The sequence below is a fragment of the Ammospiza caudacuta genome, chromosome 8 (assembly GCF_027887145.1).
Source record: "Ammospiza caudacuta isolate bAmmCau1 chromosome 8, bAmmCau1.pri, whole genome shotgun sequence".
Classification (NCBI taxonomy): Eukaryota; Metazoa; Chordata; class Aves; order Passeriformes; family Passerellidae; genus Ammospiza; species Ammospiza caudacuta.
Genome location: NC_080600.1, coordinates 34,431,821 through 34,447,995, shown reverse-complemented (window position 1 = coordinate 34,447,995; position 16,175 = coordinate 34,431,821). Strand labels below are relative to the sequence as shown.

Here is a 16,175-nt window from a genome sequence, read left to right as displayed (position 1 = left end):
GTGGTGCTTCACAGGCCCCTCTCTGCTGTGCTCCTGCTAACACAAGGGAAGGCTGAGCTCTGCCATTCCATGAACAGACACATGCTGGGATCACTGAAGAGCTGGGGACTGGTTTAGAGTCAGAAGATGCCTCTGGTCTACCCCAGGCCAAATGGGATGCTGCATAGCCCACATTATTCTAGAAAACTATCTCAATTAATTACAAGTCTAATATTTACTCAGTAGAACAATCTTTGGTCTTTGTGGTTTCCCAACAGCTGGGACATCAATATGTGAGCAATAAAAATTAAAGTTTCCTTTTCCAGCATGTGTTTGAAGACAAGCTGGGGAAAAAAAAAAGGATTGATGCAGTCTTGTTTGTCAGCATGTATGTTCAGCTGAAGCCCTCTCAGACCATCCCCTCTCAGATGGCTGGTGGGGCCAGGAGAGGGCTGTGGCCACCCACTCACCCATCACCTGAGCAGCCAGGGGCCAGCTGGGACCTCCCCTTCATGAGCTGCAGCTGAGGAGGGAAGTTCTCACTTCTCTGCAGGGCAGCAAAAGGGATATATCTTGATTGGCTTAATCTGACCCTGAAAAGCATGGGCTGGCCCCAGGAAAAGAGACTGGGAAGGCAGGCAGGAGAACCAGGAGAGCATGGAGAATTTATGACCCTGGTCCTCCTCAGGGGCTGTGCAAGGAACTGCACTCCTGAGCCTGACACAGAGTTTCTACTGAGTGTCTCTCCAGTAAAGAGAAAAAGTAAAGTAGTAAAACACTACTGAGTTTCTCTGCATTTTCCTTGCCAGACCAAGTACTGAACCCTTTGGCACTCTTGGTGAATCCTGGTGGTCCACAGCATTTTAAATTCCCTCCATTTCTCTTCTATTCAGTGATAAAAACAGCATAGACACTGTACTGTGAAATCTGGGGTTAAGCTGACAGTGACTATGTGGATAAATTTTACCCACCCCCTGTCAGAAGGGGAAGCGAAGTAAACAAGAAAATTTGCAGGCCTTCTCTCTTTTAAACAAAGAATCCTGTGTTTAAAATAATAAAAATCCACTGTACAAGAGCAAAGCAACTTCCCCCAAAATAGCCTTTCCTGTTTTATCAAAGCATTCATCAAAATTGTCCTTTTCCATAAAAATAAAGTTCCAGGTAAAGTACTGGAGGCCTTTTGTTTTGACTAGATAACAGAAGCTGAAAGAAGTTGAAGCAATAAATACAAGTGACTTTTCTGGTACCTGGTTTGTCCTCATGGCTGATTGTGTAGGTGTTACCATCTAGTGATGCCATACTGAAAATAAAAACAAAAGAAACAGAAATTCCACCTCAGTGAAATAGGGCTATTCACAAACCATGGAACAGCCTGCACACTATCTGTGCCTTGACAGCAGGGCTCCCACAGCCTGCACATGAGCTGTGTCTGTGACTTGTAGGAGAGGACACATATATCTCAAGGATTTGTCAGTTTGGTTTTCTTTTCTTGATGTACCTGACATGTAAAACCCCATGCAGAGCTATGGGCATTGTGATATGAATATCCATACATAGATATGGCTCATCCTCTCAGCCTTGGCTTGGCTTACCCCTTAGACAACATGAAAATCACATCTCATCACCCATATTGCTACATATTTGCTCATTTTTTATTATTTTCAAGATAACTGTGCCCAGGAGAAGGCATAAGCATGGATAACTCCAAGGATGGACACTTTGCAGGTGCCTGAGTTCTTCTGCAGGGTGATTATGAAGCAGGAGAAGGCACAGAAGTGTGGGATCAAAGTACAGCAGTAGGGAGGGGAGTCAGCAGCTCTCCAGCACTGTGGCAGACACTGCCCACTGAGGTAGAAAGGAGCGAGATGATGGCGAGAACTGTGAAGGGCCATCAAAGTGAAGGCAGACTTTGTTTGATGACAGGAGGGAAAGCCAGCAGAGGGAAAGCCAGCAGAGAAAAAACAAGGGAAAGAGTGACGTGACTGAAATAGCAAAGTGGTTTTGAATTCTTTCATCTTTATTTTCCTGCTCCTTTTACAGCTGCATGGAGCCACACTTGGATACTGAGGCAGAGCAGCAGCCCTGAGCTGGGCTGTGGCAGAGCTTGGTGCCCGCCCAGGGAGCTGCCATGTCCCACCACACTCGTGACCAACTTAAAGTGACTCTATTTTAACTGAAAAGGAGTGAAAATGAACATTTCCTGACATCATTTTTCTATGTAAGCCATGTCTTGAACTTGTAACAAGGATGTCATGAGGCACTTATTGCCAGCAGAAGGGGTCCATGTGACCTCTCTTGAAAGACAGCCTATACTGTAAAATTTTGACTCTGAACACCCTTGTTGGATCAGGAACAGTATTAGGAACAGAAGTGAGGGTTTGTTTTTTTAAAAAATTTAAATATTGCATATTTATATTGACAATGGGAGCCTGAACATTGTTTGTTTAATAGGAACCCCATGACTGGCTAATATACCAGTTAAATCAACTGTGTTACCTAATGAAATGTTTCCTTTAGTTCAGAGCCTTACAAACATTTTAATTGACCGCTCTTCATTAAGACTCTCAAAACCAAAAACAATTTCTCAGCCTCCACAAGGACAAATGAAGGTTTAATGCAGCACACTAAAACTTCTGAATTGTCCTCACACAGCTCCCCTGGGACATCAGCAGCCATTACCATGGAATATGTTTGCAACAGAGATTGTTTAAAACACAACCGAGAGAGTGCTTGAGCCAATGCAGATCACAATTTAAAGCTCAACAGGAACAGGGATATAACAAAAGCAGCCTAGACTCTTTTCCTGCTCTAAAACCCAGGATGTTCTTAAAAAACAGAGATGTGGGAAGAAACAATTATGCTTTTCCCTACACAGCTGATTCTTCTGATGTCAGGAACTGGAGGAAAGAGTCTTTCAAACACAAGAGCTGGATTAACATCACCAGCTTTGCACACTAATACATGAAATTACCTGCTCTTCCCACATGGAGAAACTACCCAAATGTGACCTCTTTCATTGACACCACTCTTCTCACCAGCCTTATTAAATCCTTATTCTGCTTCCTGCTGTCCCAGCCCAGCCTGCCGTGGCACCTGCCAGCCCCAGGCTCTCTCAGGCCATGGGTGACCCCCAAACCTGTGAGCAGCAGTGACTGGTGCAGCACCAAAACTCTCATCCCTCCTGCCCAAAGCCTGGTGCTCTGCCAGTGGCTCCTGGACAAAGTGACACACCTGGGAAGGACGGGCAAGATGGTCACCCTGCTAACATGCACCTTGCAAGATCTGTGTTTCCTCTTCCTCTGGAAAAAAATATCCAAACATTTCTCAGTTTGGTCTGGTACAAGGACCAAGCACTGCCACTCTGCTGTTAAGTGGACTTCAGCCTGCACAGCAAGATGTTTGCACAGTGTCTTAAAAAAATATATTCCTCATCTCCTCCAGAGATATGCACCAGACACAAGTATCCTGTGGGCAGGATCTGCTTTGGGGCCCTGAACAGGATCTTCCTCTCATGTATCATCAATCCAAAACAAATGCCATGAAACCCTATCTCTTTTTTAATGTCCTCTTTTTCTTTTTGTGATGGAGGTTGCTTAAAATTACTGCAAGAACTAACCTCTGTTACTCTTTGAGTTACCTAATGTGCTTGATGATACAAGAAAAACCCCGTGTAAAGGGTCATCAGACAATGGCTTTTAAGACCAAGATTTCATCTAATTCTTTTATGGGCCGAATTCAAATTTGAAATCACTCAAAGTTAACAGGTTGCCGCCAGGAATATGCTTGGCTCAGTGGGCTTAATGAAGGTCATGAAATTGCTTTCTATCAAAGTGGATTTCTCTCTCAATTTGAAATTTATAGGTTAATACCTTAGAGCTCAGTTATAGGACAAAAGAGACAGAAATAAAAGCCACAGCTTTCCTGTATATATTCATGTGGGATAGTTCAAACAGTGCTTCATTTCTAGTAGCAGAGATCTTTCTTCTTCCTTCCTAGGAATACTAGTCAGGAAAAAAACCCCATCCTGCAAATTCTGGAGCCCAGTAACGGAGACTGCAGACAAATTCCTTTTACTCAATCATCTGTATATCACTAGCAAAAGGTTAATCCCAGAAACCTGTTTGCCTTTTTACAGAGGGTAATTGCAAACACTGTCAGATCATCAGAAAGGAAGGACAGGCAGGAGGATATTGTGCTCTGAGCTGTAGTCAGGCCATGAAAAAATCAAATGTGTATCCTCCAAAGGAACACAGCCAGGAGCCAGACAGAAGGCTGGCAGACCAGTCCTGAAAGTCTCTTCACTCTTAATGATCAACAAGAGAGGTCTGAGCAGATATTTCATCACAAAAGGTAGGAAGTGTTCTCTTCTGGGTGTGTTCTGATATATTCACACCATGTCTTTCCTTTTGCAATATTTTATGTTAATTCACCACCAATTTTCAAAGGAACAGTGTAAGAGAGTGAGAGCCAGACAGAGCACATGTTCCCTTGTCAAGTTTGGTTTTGCATTTCCAGTGGCTTTCAGTTAGACTGTTCAGAAAGGCTTGATGAGGATTGCACTGATGTTTTACAAAATATTCTGGTGATCCCACCAAATCATTCAAGCCTTCATTTATTCAGATGTTGGCTGACATATTACTTTCTTTAATCTTTCATCTTAAGGCCAATAAGTAACTTCTATAAGCCATGAGTTACATTTATCCTCCAGCATTACTTATAATAGGACCAAACAGACTAATTTGCCATTTCTGCCTATGAAGATGTAACTATGTTTTGAGACTTGGCAAAACTCTATATATTTCTAAAATAGATGGCAAATACTATTATTAGAAATGTTAAGTTCTGAGTACAGGTACTTTCTGTACTTAAAATTACTTGTGCTTGTAAAAGACAAGAACTATGTGCCTTGGTAATTGCAAGCAAAATTCAGCTATTAACCTGCTTTTCTGCAACTGTGTATGTTTACATACTTGAAGCAGACCAGGAACATCATTAATGTTGATATAAAATGTGCTAGGTTTTGTTCTGGGTTGTAGAGAAAGGCAAGAAATTGTGGAAGCCTGAACCAAGGGATTCTGCATGCAACCAGTGCCTAAAGCTACTGGAAGTAGAGAAGGGCACAACTCTGAATAGTTAGAAACCATTTGTCATGCTAATCTTTCCAGCACCTCATGAGACCAGAAGGCTCTTTCAGCAGCTACTGCATTTTCCCTTTTAAGCTTACTCCTCTTTCTTTATTCCCAGCATCTGTTCTTTCAGTTTAAACAATTTCCTGTTTTCCTAATAGAGGGAGAACTGATTAGACACAGAGCCTATTTGCTGTACACTGGCCAAAATTGTGGACTGAGTGGTTATTTTTATTATTTCTAGCTGCACTTCTGGAGATCCCATTAATTCTGAGGCTCCCTGATACAGCTTTGGTATGTGCAGGAAGAAAACTGAGGCCAAGGGGGACAGAGATATAAAGGAAATCAAGGCCATGAACACATGGCTGGAGCCAGCCTGCCCCAGACTCACTTGCTCAGAGCTGCTGGGCCAAGAGGCAGCTCCAGCCCCGGAACGGGGCAGAGTGTTAGGTGAGAAATGCAGAGAAATCTGCCCACAGGCAGGCAGGGTGTGCCAGCAAAGCCCTGGTGCTCTGCTGACACAGCCTGGTGGCTCCCAGCTATCAGCAGCCACAGCCCAGCACTGCGCCCATCCTGCCCTACCTGTGGTGCCCTGAAGCTCACACAATCATGCCAAAAGCAGAGTCTCCATGTCCCCTGCCAGCCTTCAGCCCCTGCACCACCCTGTCTCCATCCCCAGAATTTCCTGCCTCCCTTTTCACAGCCTACTCTTGCAATGTTGAAGTTTTATTTCATTTAAGGAAAAGCTCTGCAACCTGGCACTCTCAAATGAGGTTTGGCTGGTGTTTCACAGTGCCCTTGAGCAGAGACACCAGCCCAGCTGCTGGACCAGGCACACAGCAGACACGTCCCAGCTTCCTGTGAGTCATGCCAGCCAGTGACTGCTGTTATGCAGACCAGGCTGGTTTGCAGCTTTACCTTTCTGTTCATCATAGATAATTTGCATGGAAGCAACTGCAGCACTCCTCAGCTGAGGGCCAGGACAGGCTCCTGTGGCAGCAGCAGCAGCAGGGCAGGGCCCTGGGAATGCTGCAGGGAGAAGAGGTGCCAGTGGGTCTGAGAAGTGCATGAGGAGTTTGGAGCTCACACTGCTCACAGACAGAGCTGACAGCTGAGGGGGTCAAATCTGAGAGAAGCTGAGCTCTTGTCCCCCAGGAATGGATCAGATCCTCTTGCAGGGAAGGTCTGAAACTCTGGCCCTACAGCAGTGCTCTGTCCTGGGCGTGTGTCCCGCTCCCAGCCTCCGCAGCGGGAGGGCAGGCAGGGAGCGAGCACAAACTACAGCTCAGTTTCAGTGCTTTTTCTCCAAACAAACAAAACCACCAAGCCTAACTTGCTCAAGCAACAATGGATCAAATTCTATTTCTCTTAATGCTGAGTGGAAAAAGAATTTAAAAAGACAGTTCAGGTTGCTGGCATCCAGTAGGGAGTGGGATGATAGGAACCTTTCCTCCCCAGACATTACTTGTGTTGTGCATGGCCAGAAGCGGGGCCATAGCCAAAGGAGAGCTGCTCTGGCCACACTGACCTGAACCAATCCTGGTCTATCAGTCTGGACCATCTCCAGAGCCTGGTTGCATGGATGCTGTATGTGGGACACACATTGCTCAGAACAGAACGTCAAGTAAAGAGGCCACAGACACCACAGAGACAAACATTATTCACCATTTGTTGTGAGTGAAGCCCAAGCTCTCAGGATAATACCAGAGATGTGTTTTGTTCCACATTGATTGTAAAGGATTCTTTCCCCATTGTACTGTGCCATTACACACAATGTCTCCAGTTCACAAAGTAGCAGAGTGTACCAGTACTCACTGGTGGCCTCTTTGCATTTACAGACGAGGATATACTAAAAGAACATGAACTAGTGTGCACTATGGCAATCATAAAATAACATATCCACAATTTGGGGTATCCTGGGTGTATAGACAGCATGGCTTTCTCTCATTCTAGGCCTTTAGGCACTGAAAACAGTCCCTCTGTTGTTTAAAAGTCTTATTTTTATCCAGAATCTTGAGACAATGATTACCACATAGCAGAAGACGCACACACACAAACATTGATTCATGGACATGGAGTCAGGCTGGTGCTGTGCCCATTCACAGGGACCTGGGAGCAAAACTCACCAAGGACTGAACAGCCTTTACCCACTGACTGCAGGAGCAGCCCAAGCAGCTTTGCACTTACATGATACAAAAGGGAAAACCCAAAACAACCTTAAACCAGCAGGGCTGCTGCCTACCTTTTCCTGAAGGGAAGAAGCAATCCATCTCCACGCTGCTGCGGGAATGGGAGATGCAGAGAGCGCTGCTGGGCACCAGACCCTCCTGTGGTGGGCTCCTCTCCGTGGTCCTCACCAAGCACCAGCCTGGCCTCTCGCTGGGCCTCTCCAGCAGCTCCACTGTCTGCCCCACCTGAACGCTCAGCTCGCTGCTGTGGCCCGCTGTAAAGTCCTGGAGCACCACAGTTAATTCACACCCTCCAGACAACTGCCCAGGTCCAACAGGAAAAACAGAAAAAAAAAAGAAAAGGAATAGATGTCAGCGAGGGTAGGATGAAAGCAATCATCTCTGCATCATATTTACACTGGCAAAGACAGGATTTGTGTTCCTTAGAAGCCAAGTTAATAATTTGTTCTGTCAAAGTTCAACACGTTGTGCCCCTGGTTTCCTTTACTTCTTATTGATTTTGCTGGGCTGAAGTGAGACACCGCAGCTACCCACCCAGTAACCTTTTGAATGCCAGCTGTGGGGGAGTTTTTGAGTTGTGAATCTTCTAGCTGTGAGTGTCCATCAGAAACCCTGAGGGTTTTTTTGTTGCTTTAATTTCTGGAGTCACTTTCTAGCTTGGCAATAGCCCAGGATGTCTCAGGGCTGTGCTTCATGGTGTGACAAATTCCAGCTCATCCCTCTACAGCATAAGTGAGGCACATTCCCACTGGCCACCAGTGCAGTGAGGAAACAGCTTCTCTTTTCTTGGAAGACAAGAAATGTACCCTCATCATCCCAAAGCTGCTCTAGGGACCTCTTGGGAGAGTAAAATCCTGATGGGGCAGATCAGAAAAGCTCCTCCCATGCTCTCTGACGGAACCCAGAGGTATAAATATATAAACACACAGTGATTGATTATATGCTGACTTTCAGGATTTGTACCTAGGAATAAATGTAACATTTTACTTCCGTACTGAGAGCTGGAACTGCTGCTTTCCTTCAGCCTCACACCCTGTAACTCTCAAAGGACAACAGTGGTCTGTGTAATCACAGTCTCTGTATAGCCAGGGACTGGGAATATAAGCACCTGTGTGCACATAAATAAGTGATTATACAGTTTTGTTTTTAACAAAGCTTGGGGTTTCTTTAATGGAATCGGATCTCAGGGTTGGATCCTTGCATGTCTAAAAAGGTGTGAGAATGAATCTAAGCTTTTCTGGCCTGAGGAATCTTTCTTAATGTTCCTCTACAATCCATTGTGGAGGAGCATTAAGAAAGATTCTTAATGTGGATTTCTTGCTGCCTGCCTGTTGTTAGGGGCACTCTTTCTTTGTCCTGTGTGCTGCATGCTTCCCCGAGGTATGCAGGAATCTTTGGGGTCCTTTTTCCAGGGTCAAATTTGATGGAAATTAGTTCACTGATTCAAAAGTTATTGAGATGAGGATAGTAAACAAGCATAATACTATAAACTTTATTTTCTTAGGATATGAAGCTAAAACCAAGGATATTATACAATAATTTTAATGACTTGTAAACCCAACTGAATTGGAAGAAACCTTGTCAGATGCAGAGTAACTGTGGAATCAGTAAAAACTGGGGTCTGCTTCTCAGCTTGAATGGGGGAGCCCTTGAGGAGAGCACACACATCTCTATAGACTTCACTCTTGAGCTGGTACAGTCTCAAACTCCCTTTTCTCAGCCCAAGCAGCCCCCAGTACACACTCCCATGGGAACAGCCTGTCTCCCCACTCAGTGGCACAGAGGTTTTTGTGTCATTGCAGGTGTGAAAGAAATCCCACTCACAGGGCTGATATTCACAATTACAGAAAGGGGTCAGTGGACAAGGACTGGTTCTCACCTGTCCTGTGTCTCTGCCGTAGACGAAATGCTAGATTTGGGGAAGAAGAAGGAAATATTTCTCTGAAAGATTATTTGTAAGTAAATAGAAACAAACAAACAAAACAAACCATGGCAGCTGTTTGAGGCCGTTCATACAAAGTGCTGGCATTAATCCTGGCAGACAGAGCTCAGTGCACTGGTGGAAGTGCACAGGAGGTCAGTGTAGCACCTAGCTGGGCAGCTTATCAGCAAACCCAGCACTCATCATGCTGACAATCTCCCCATAACTGGAGAACAGATATTAACAGGGATGGTAAGAATGAGATAGTGCTATAATATTTGCTGAGGTTTCTTTGCTATGGACTAATTTGAAGAGTAGAAAATCTTCTTGACCCAATATAGTACATGATTTGGCATGGTGTGGGATATTTAAGACAGGAAGAAATCAGAAAAAAACTGATTACTTCTTGCTAAATACACAGTCAAATCTTACCAAAAGTGATGGATTTCTCCTAATTATTCCACCATTTCATGCTAAGTAAACTTTCTGTCCCAGAAATTATGCTATCTATGACATCTTCTCTGAAAATAATCAAATCTCTCCTTCTTTTAGGGGAAAATGTGAACAAATACTCGGCTCTACCAGCTTCTCTCCCACGGAGCTGTTTAGAGCATTCATGCCCTGTCCCGGTGCACCACTAGGTGTCCGTGTTCACCATCACACAGCAACTGAATTTGCCATAAAGAATTAACTCTTGCTTGTCTCAGAGGTGCTTATCTAAGAACGAGGTGAGGTGCAGTGCCTGGGCATGAAGGAGCTGGTTCAGACAGCATCCCCAGATTCATTGCTCTCAATGATATGGGCAGAGGATGTTCCAGAATATTAAAAAAATTGTCTTCAGATAGTTCAGATTGGATTTTGAAAAAGAAGTCGTTTTTATTGCTTAAGCAGGAAAGGTGAAACAGCCAGGGAATATTCCAGGGAAAAAGGACTGGTCAAGATGACACCTGGGAAAGTTTGGGACAAATCAGGCACTTCCCAGGGAGCATCAGCATGGGAAGTGCTGCCCTGAGCAGCTCCCTGCCCTCCTCTCTGGGGCTGAGGGCAGCTGGCCTCACATCAGTTTATGGCAGGCCTTGTCACCCTTCCAAAAGAACTGAACATCTGGGACACAAACAGATGCTTCAATTTGGGCAACACCTGTAAATGTTGTCCCACATGACCCTCAGGTACCTTCCAGCTCCATGTGCCTGTTTTCTTTGGTTCATTATAACAGCAATTTAATATAATTAAACAGGAAGTGATCATCCCCTGGAGGGGCTCCTGGGCACCTGGTGTGATCAACTCTGCCTCAGCAGACAAGATTCTTGCCCCCTCCCTTCAGACCATACCTTTGATGAGTGAGGGAGGGAGCTTGCTTCCCTCAGCTCCCTGGAGGCCTGAATATCCCTGAAGGCAAATCAATTTATATCATCTGCTGCTCCAGGATCTGCTGCATGGAAATGTGGACCAGGGCTTCCACATGCTTCAGCTGACTGGCAGGAGCCAGTGCTAAAATAACACATTTCCAGGGAAAGAGCTCCCTTTGGCAGGTGGAATTAAGCAATTTCCCTTTTACAGGTAGGTGCAGGTGGTAGGTATAAGCAGTTAGCTCAGGGAGGGCCCATAGATCATGTTTAGGTGCCAGTTCCAAAGAACAGAAAAAGAAACAGAACAGAAAAAGAACAGATCATTTTTAGGTGCCAGCTCCAAAGAACAGAACCCTTCCTGTTGCCCAAGGGCTTCCAAGTATTTCCCAGGCCTGTTCCATGTCTTACATACCACCACACCACAAAGAACATTTTCTTACTAAATTAACCCACAGCAAAGTAATCTCTCTGGAAAACTTATGATATACTAATATACATACAACTTGTAAGCCACTGAGGAATAATGCAAATACATCTGGTTCCTGATGACAGAAATTATTTCACCTACAAAGTGATCACTCAAGCTGTTAGTTAGTTACTTAATTTGTTTTTAGAGAACAATTTTCCAACTTCAGAGAAGTATATCATGCTTCTCTCTATGCTGGAGCATGGAAATAGGAATACAGATGGACTGCTGGTTTCTCACACATATTGCATTTGTTTTGGAAAGAAAATAGAGAATGCCCTTGGGGTTGAAATTCACAGGTAAATGGCTTCACATTTTAACATATAATGTTCACTTTTATTATTCCTGTGATTAAAACCACCATTAAAGCCACTGACTGGATACATTTAGAACCCAGACAGCACTCTAATCTGTATATGGCACAATGAGACACATTAAAATAAAAATAACAATGCAACATGCCTTTGCAGAGCACAAGGCATAACTGAAAGATCTGACACAGGGACAGATCTAACAAATTACACAGCAAGCAACAGCCTCAAAATCAGGAAGAAAAAGAAATGGTAGAAGCAAATAGCAAAATATAATGAGGAAGCAAGAGGGCCCCAAGCTGTCTGGAGTGGCTGTATGTCCTGAGAGAAGCTGGCAGGAGCCCCAGCCCATCTCCACAGTGCCTGCCATCAGCAAACCATCACCCATCCTCTGCCTCCACGAGTTCCTGGGCTAGAAAACATCACTGTGCATTCAGTGTGTAAATGTTTTCATCAGGATATTTTAACGTAGTGATCCAATCTGAGCTAGAGGGGAGCCCTGCCCATTCACTAGTGTGGACAGGGACCCAGGCACAGCCCTTGGGAGCTCCTCTCTGCTGCAGGACACTGCTCACAAACCTCAGAGCATTGATGTGAGCAGTTTATGGCAGACACTGACTCTGAGGAGTGAGCTCTGTAACCCACATGAGCCTTCCTGCTCCTGGGAACACCCACCCCAGTGCTGTCAGCTACATGGTCACCGTGTGTTCACGGTCACTGTGTGTGCACGGTCACTGTGTGTGCACGGTCACTGTGTGTGCACGGTCAGTGTGTGTGCACGGTCACCGTGTGTTCACGGTCACTGTGTGTGCATGGTCAGTGTGTGTGCACGGTCAGTGTGTGTGCACGGTCACCGTGTGTTCACGGTCACTGTGTGTTCACGGTCACTGTGTGTGCACGGTCACTGTGTGTGCATGGTCACTGTGTGTGCACGGTCACTGTGTGTGCATGGTCAGTGTGTGTGCACGGTCACTGTGTGTGCACGGTCACTGTGTGTGCACGGTCACTGTGTGTGCATGGTCAGTGTGTGTGCATGGTCAGTGTGTGTGCACAGTCACTGTGTGTGCATGGTCAGTGTGTGTGCACGGTCACTGTGTGTGCATGGTCACTGTGTGTGCACGGTCACTGTGTGTGCACGGTCAGTGTGTGTGCACGGTCAGTGTGTGTGCACGGTCACCGTGTGTGCACGGTCAGTGTGTGTGCATGGTCACTGTGTGTGCATGGTCACCATGTGTGCACGGTCACTGTGTGTGCATGGTCACAGTGTGTGCATGGTCACCGTGTGTGCACAGTCAGTGTGTGTGCATGGTCAGTGTGTGTGCACGGTCACTGAGTGTGCACGGTCACTGAGTGTGCACGGTCACTGTGCCCCTGTTTCATTTGCAGCCACAAAGCAGCAGCCAGAGGAAGCAAGGCTGAACACCAGAGGCAAATTCATCATCATAGTGCAGATGGAAAACACCTACCAGGTCACAGGCTGTCCTTCCTTCCCTCAGATAAATCCCTAAAATAGATCTTAAGTAGTACTACATGCACTCCAGGTGAAAGTGAAGTGGGCATGGTTAGTTTCCAACAGGGGGAGCAGGTATTTGGAGGTGGGTGTCTGAAGTCTGTGTGTTTTGAAATATGCCAGCACTGCTGTGGAAACCTACACAAGCTGGTTATTTACATCTATTCAAGAGGACACAGAGCTTGGCTAGTTTAAACAAAGCATTTTGTGTGCTGCAGCACTATGGCCTAATATAAATTGCTAGTTTTCTGTTGCTTTTAGACTTTCTGCCTGTCTGCTTCTGGATGAAAGCCAGTTTTGAATAGAAGCATTTAGTCACTATAAACAGCCTATTTCAAGAGGGTGAGAGAGGCAGTAGGAGCAAGAATGGGATTTGCATTCTTATCAAGAGATTTAAAGTGAATAAAACCACTTGGATGTTGGTTCTGTCTGCACTGAAATAAATCCAAGAGCTGTCAATTTAGCTGGGGGATGGACGTGAGAAATCTTATCCCCCGTGGAGTTCTTTGTGAAAATTTCTGTAATTTCATAGAGATTTTCTTTTTACTGGGAGGTTAGAGAGTGAGGGATCAAATTCAGAAAAAGCCTTTGAGGAATCTCAGTGCTAGAGAATTGCTTTAGTTTTTTTCCTCTGTAACAGGCTCTTTTTGGAGTGTGAACTCTGAATCACCCGTGTTTGTCACTCTAAAGCCTCTCAGCTCTAAAGGATGCTGAGCTCTGGCAATGCTGGTGGATGTTTTGTTGCATCTAGCCTGATGCTAGGTGGTTCAGGGCTGTTTCTGTGGAGACAGGCTGTATTTCAGGAGCTGTGGGCTAACCAGGAATAACCTGCTGCAGTCAGTAGCATTGCTCTGACTCATCTGAGTCCTCCTCAGTCCTCAGGCCCCACTACCCATCTTCCATGAAGATGGAGTTGGTGCTTCCCAGTCTTTCTGCTTTGTCTGACTGAACAGAGAGGATCAGGGCTTCAGGGGAAGGTCTGTTTATATTTAGGCAATTCATCAGCCTCATGGCTGCGATAATGGTGACATCCAATGGGCCAAATGGACCATCTTTGCTCCTCTCAACAAGGAGATAACAGAGGCATCTGGGTGTGCAGCATTATAAATATAAGCACAGCAAGTTGTTCCACAGCAGGAGGAAGAGACAAGTGGCATGTGGGACATATAAATATGATAAAGGAAAGGCAATCTGGTGTTATGGTCTCAAGTAGCACATACCTTTCCAGCATCTCTTGCTGGAGCTCCTACTAGACGACCATATCCTGACTCTGCTGGATTTTGGACTCTGGCACATGCTGACATCTGCTGAACAGCTTGAATGAAGCTGTCTGAATTATTTCTGGAGCCTTTTTTCCAGAAAGTAAGACTAAAGTCGATCCAAATGAAACAGCATTTCTAGCTATAAAAATGCTTTTGAAGATAAAGACAACCAGATCCACTTTGTTTCATGCAACAAATTGAACCAGAGCATGCCTGTGTTTGATCTGAGGGTTTCCTCATGGCATTTGGCTCAAAGAGCTGGTACCCAAATTCCATTCTTTTCCCTTCCCTTGAGAAGCACAAAATGGAACAGATATCATCTGTGCTCCTCAGGGACACACAGCCAGCACATCTGGCTCCAAAACCCTTTGGCTTTGGAGGCTGAGCAAGGCAGATGGCTGAAACCCTCCAAGGTAAGCCCTACCTGCTGTCTTTTGCAGCCACAAGATGTTCTAAACCAACGCAGGGTTAATAAAAATGCAAGAATAGACTGAAATCAGGGAGCTGACTAGCTGTTTTCTTTCATGTGTGGCACCATTTTGCACCAGGGATCAAGAGTTCCAGTCACAGATGATTCATCAGACACCAATTCCTGGGACACTCCTAGCAAGTACCCAAAACCTGATCATGTATTCTGGTCAGGAACTTTGTGAAACACCTCCAGGTTTAAGCAGCAGAGGCAAGTGTGCACAGTAAAGTCTTTTTTCACAGCTGATGAGTTTAAAATAGAAACACAGCTGCTGGCATCACATACCTGGTACTGAGGGAAAAGGAGGATTTGAGTCTGATGGAAGCTTTAGAAACAAAAGGGATAAGAAAATGAGCCCTTGCAAAAGGGGGGTTATATGAACATCTGTCTTTATCTGATTGGAGCATTCTGCCCTGAGCAGAATTGTGAGAAGGGAGACCACAGAATCTTCCAGAAACCTCCCTCCTTCCACAGTGCTCCCAGCTAAGTATGAGCCCCATTATTTGTTTCTCTGCAAGGAACCTACAGATTCCCTGATATCAACATCAGGAAATAATTATGTCCTTAATTAACCACCTCAGCATTTCAATTACACCAAAAGGAAACAGTTACCTAAAGAACTGTGAACAAGGGTTCACAATAACCAGAGGAGAAATCTCAGATGGCTCTCTTGGGAAGGAAACAAATGATACAACAGTAAATTAAAAAAGCACAATAAGGCCACCTAAGAATGCTTTAGAACCAAGTAAATCTCAGTTTGTACACTAGATCAGATTTGCTTAATGCACATATCCCTAGATTATATTTCCTTTATAATCTGGATGATTATTTTAAACAGATACATTGCTGTCTGCACAGTTAATGACCTTAAGAAAAGTGATAGCATTTCAATCAATACACAAGAGATATCCCTCCCCTTGTCAAGTAAAAAGTAGACATTTCCAAGACAAGAAGTTGTGGATTGCTTCAAAGCTATGTTTTTCCAGTCCTGCTATAAGAAGTGAGGGCTTGAAGGCAGAAAAGGGAAAATCTTATATTCTCTTCCTCACCTCTGCTGGTATGCAGAATCAGGATTTAGCAGCCAAGTATCTCTGTGGTTCAGACACAAATAAGACTGATCACATTAGATAGATACCCTCTCCAGTGACAGCCATGCCCAGCAGACCCTCTGCTGACCTTCACTGAGCTGCCCCAGGTGCTCTGGACTCTCCTAAAACATCCCCCCTCCCCTGCAATGAATGCTGGATATCTGAAGGCAGCAGGGATGGGGAGCCCAGCACACAGAAACACCAAAGCCTGCCCTCCTGCCTGGTAGCATCATAGGAAACCACAGCACCCCTCCTTCAGGGATATCAACCCCCTCAAAATGGGTGGGGATCTGCACAGAGAAACCAAAACCACGATGAAGTACTTACAATATCCTCTGATGGTTTTTTTGCCTAAATTGATGCATTCACAGAACAGATGTTTGACATAAAAACTGGTTTTGTTTTTAATTGGAGGAGATTATTTAAACTATGTCTAAGCCATATGGTCCTGTAAGCCTGACTCCCCTCTGCCATTGCTGGAGAGACCAGCTTGGCATCCCTCTCT

The 16,175-nt window shown here is 45.0% G+C and overlaps 1 protein-coding gene across 1 annotated transcript in view; it reads right to left on the bottom strand.

The window, feature by feature from the left end:
* The window catches only part of KALRN (kalirin RhoGEF kinase), a 466,558-nt gene that overhangs the window by 87,191 nt on the left and 363,192 nt on the right, over nucleotides 1-16,175 (bottom strand). Inside the window, exons 34-35 of the mRNA XM_058809387.1 lie at nucleotides 9,174-9,203; nucleotides 7,348-7,594 (exon numbers count right to left, since the gene is read on the bottom strand). Of these exons, the coding sequence (XP_058665370.1) occupies nucleotides 7,348-7,594; nucleotides 9,174-9,203 (277 nt within the window). The remainder of the gene's footprint in view (nucleotides 1-7,347; nucleotides 7,595-9,173; nucleotides 9,204-16,175) is intronic.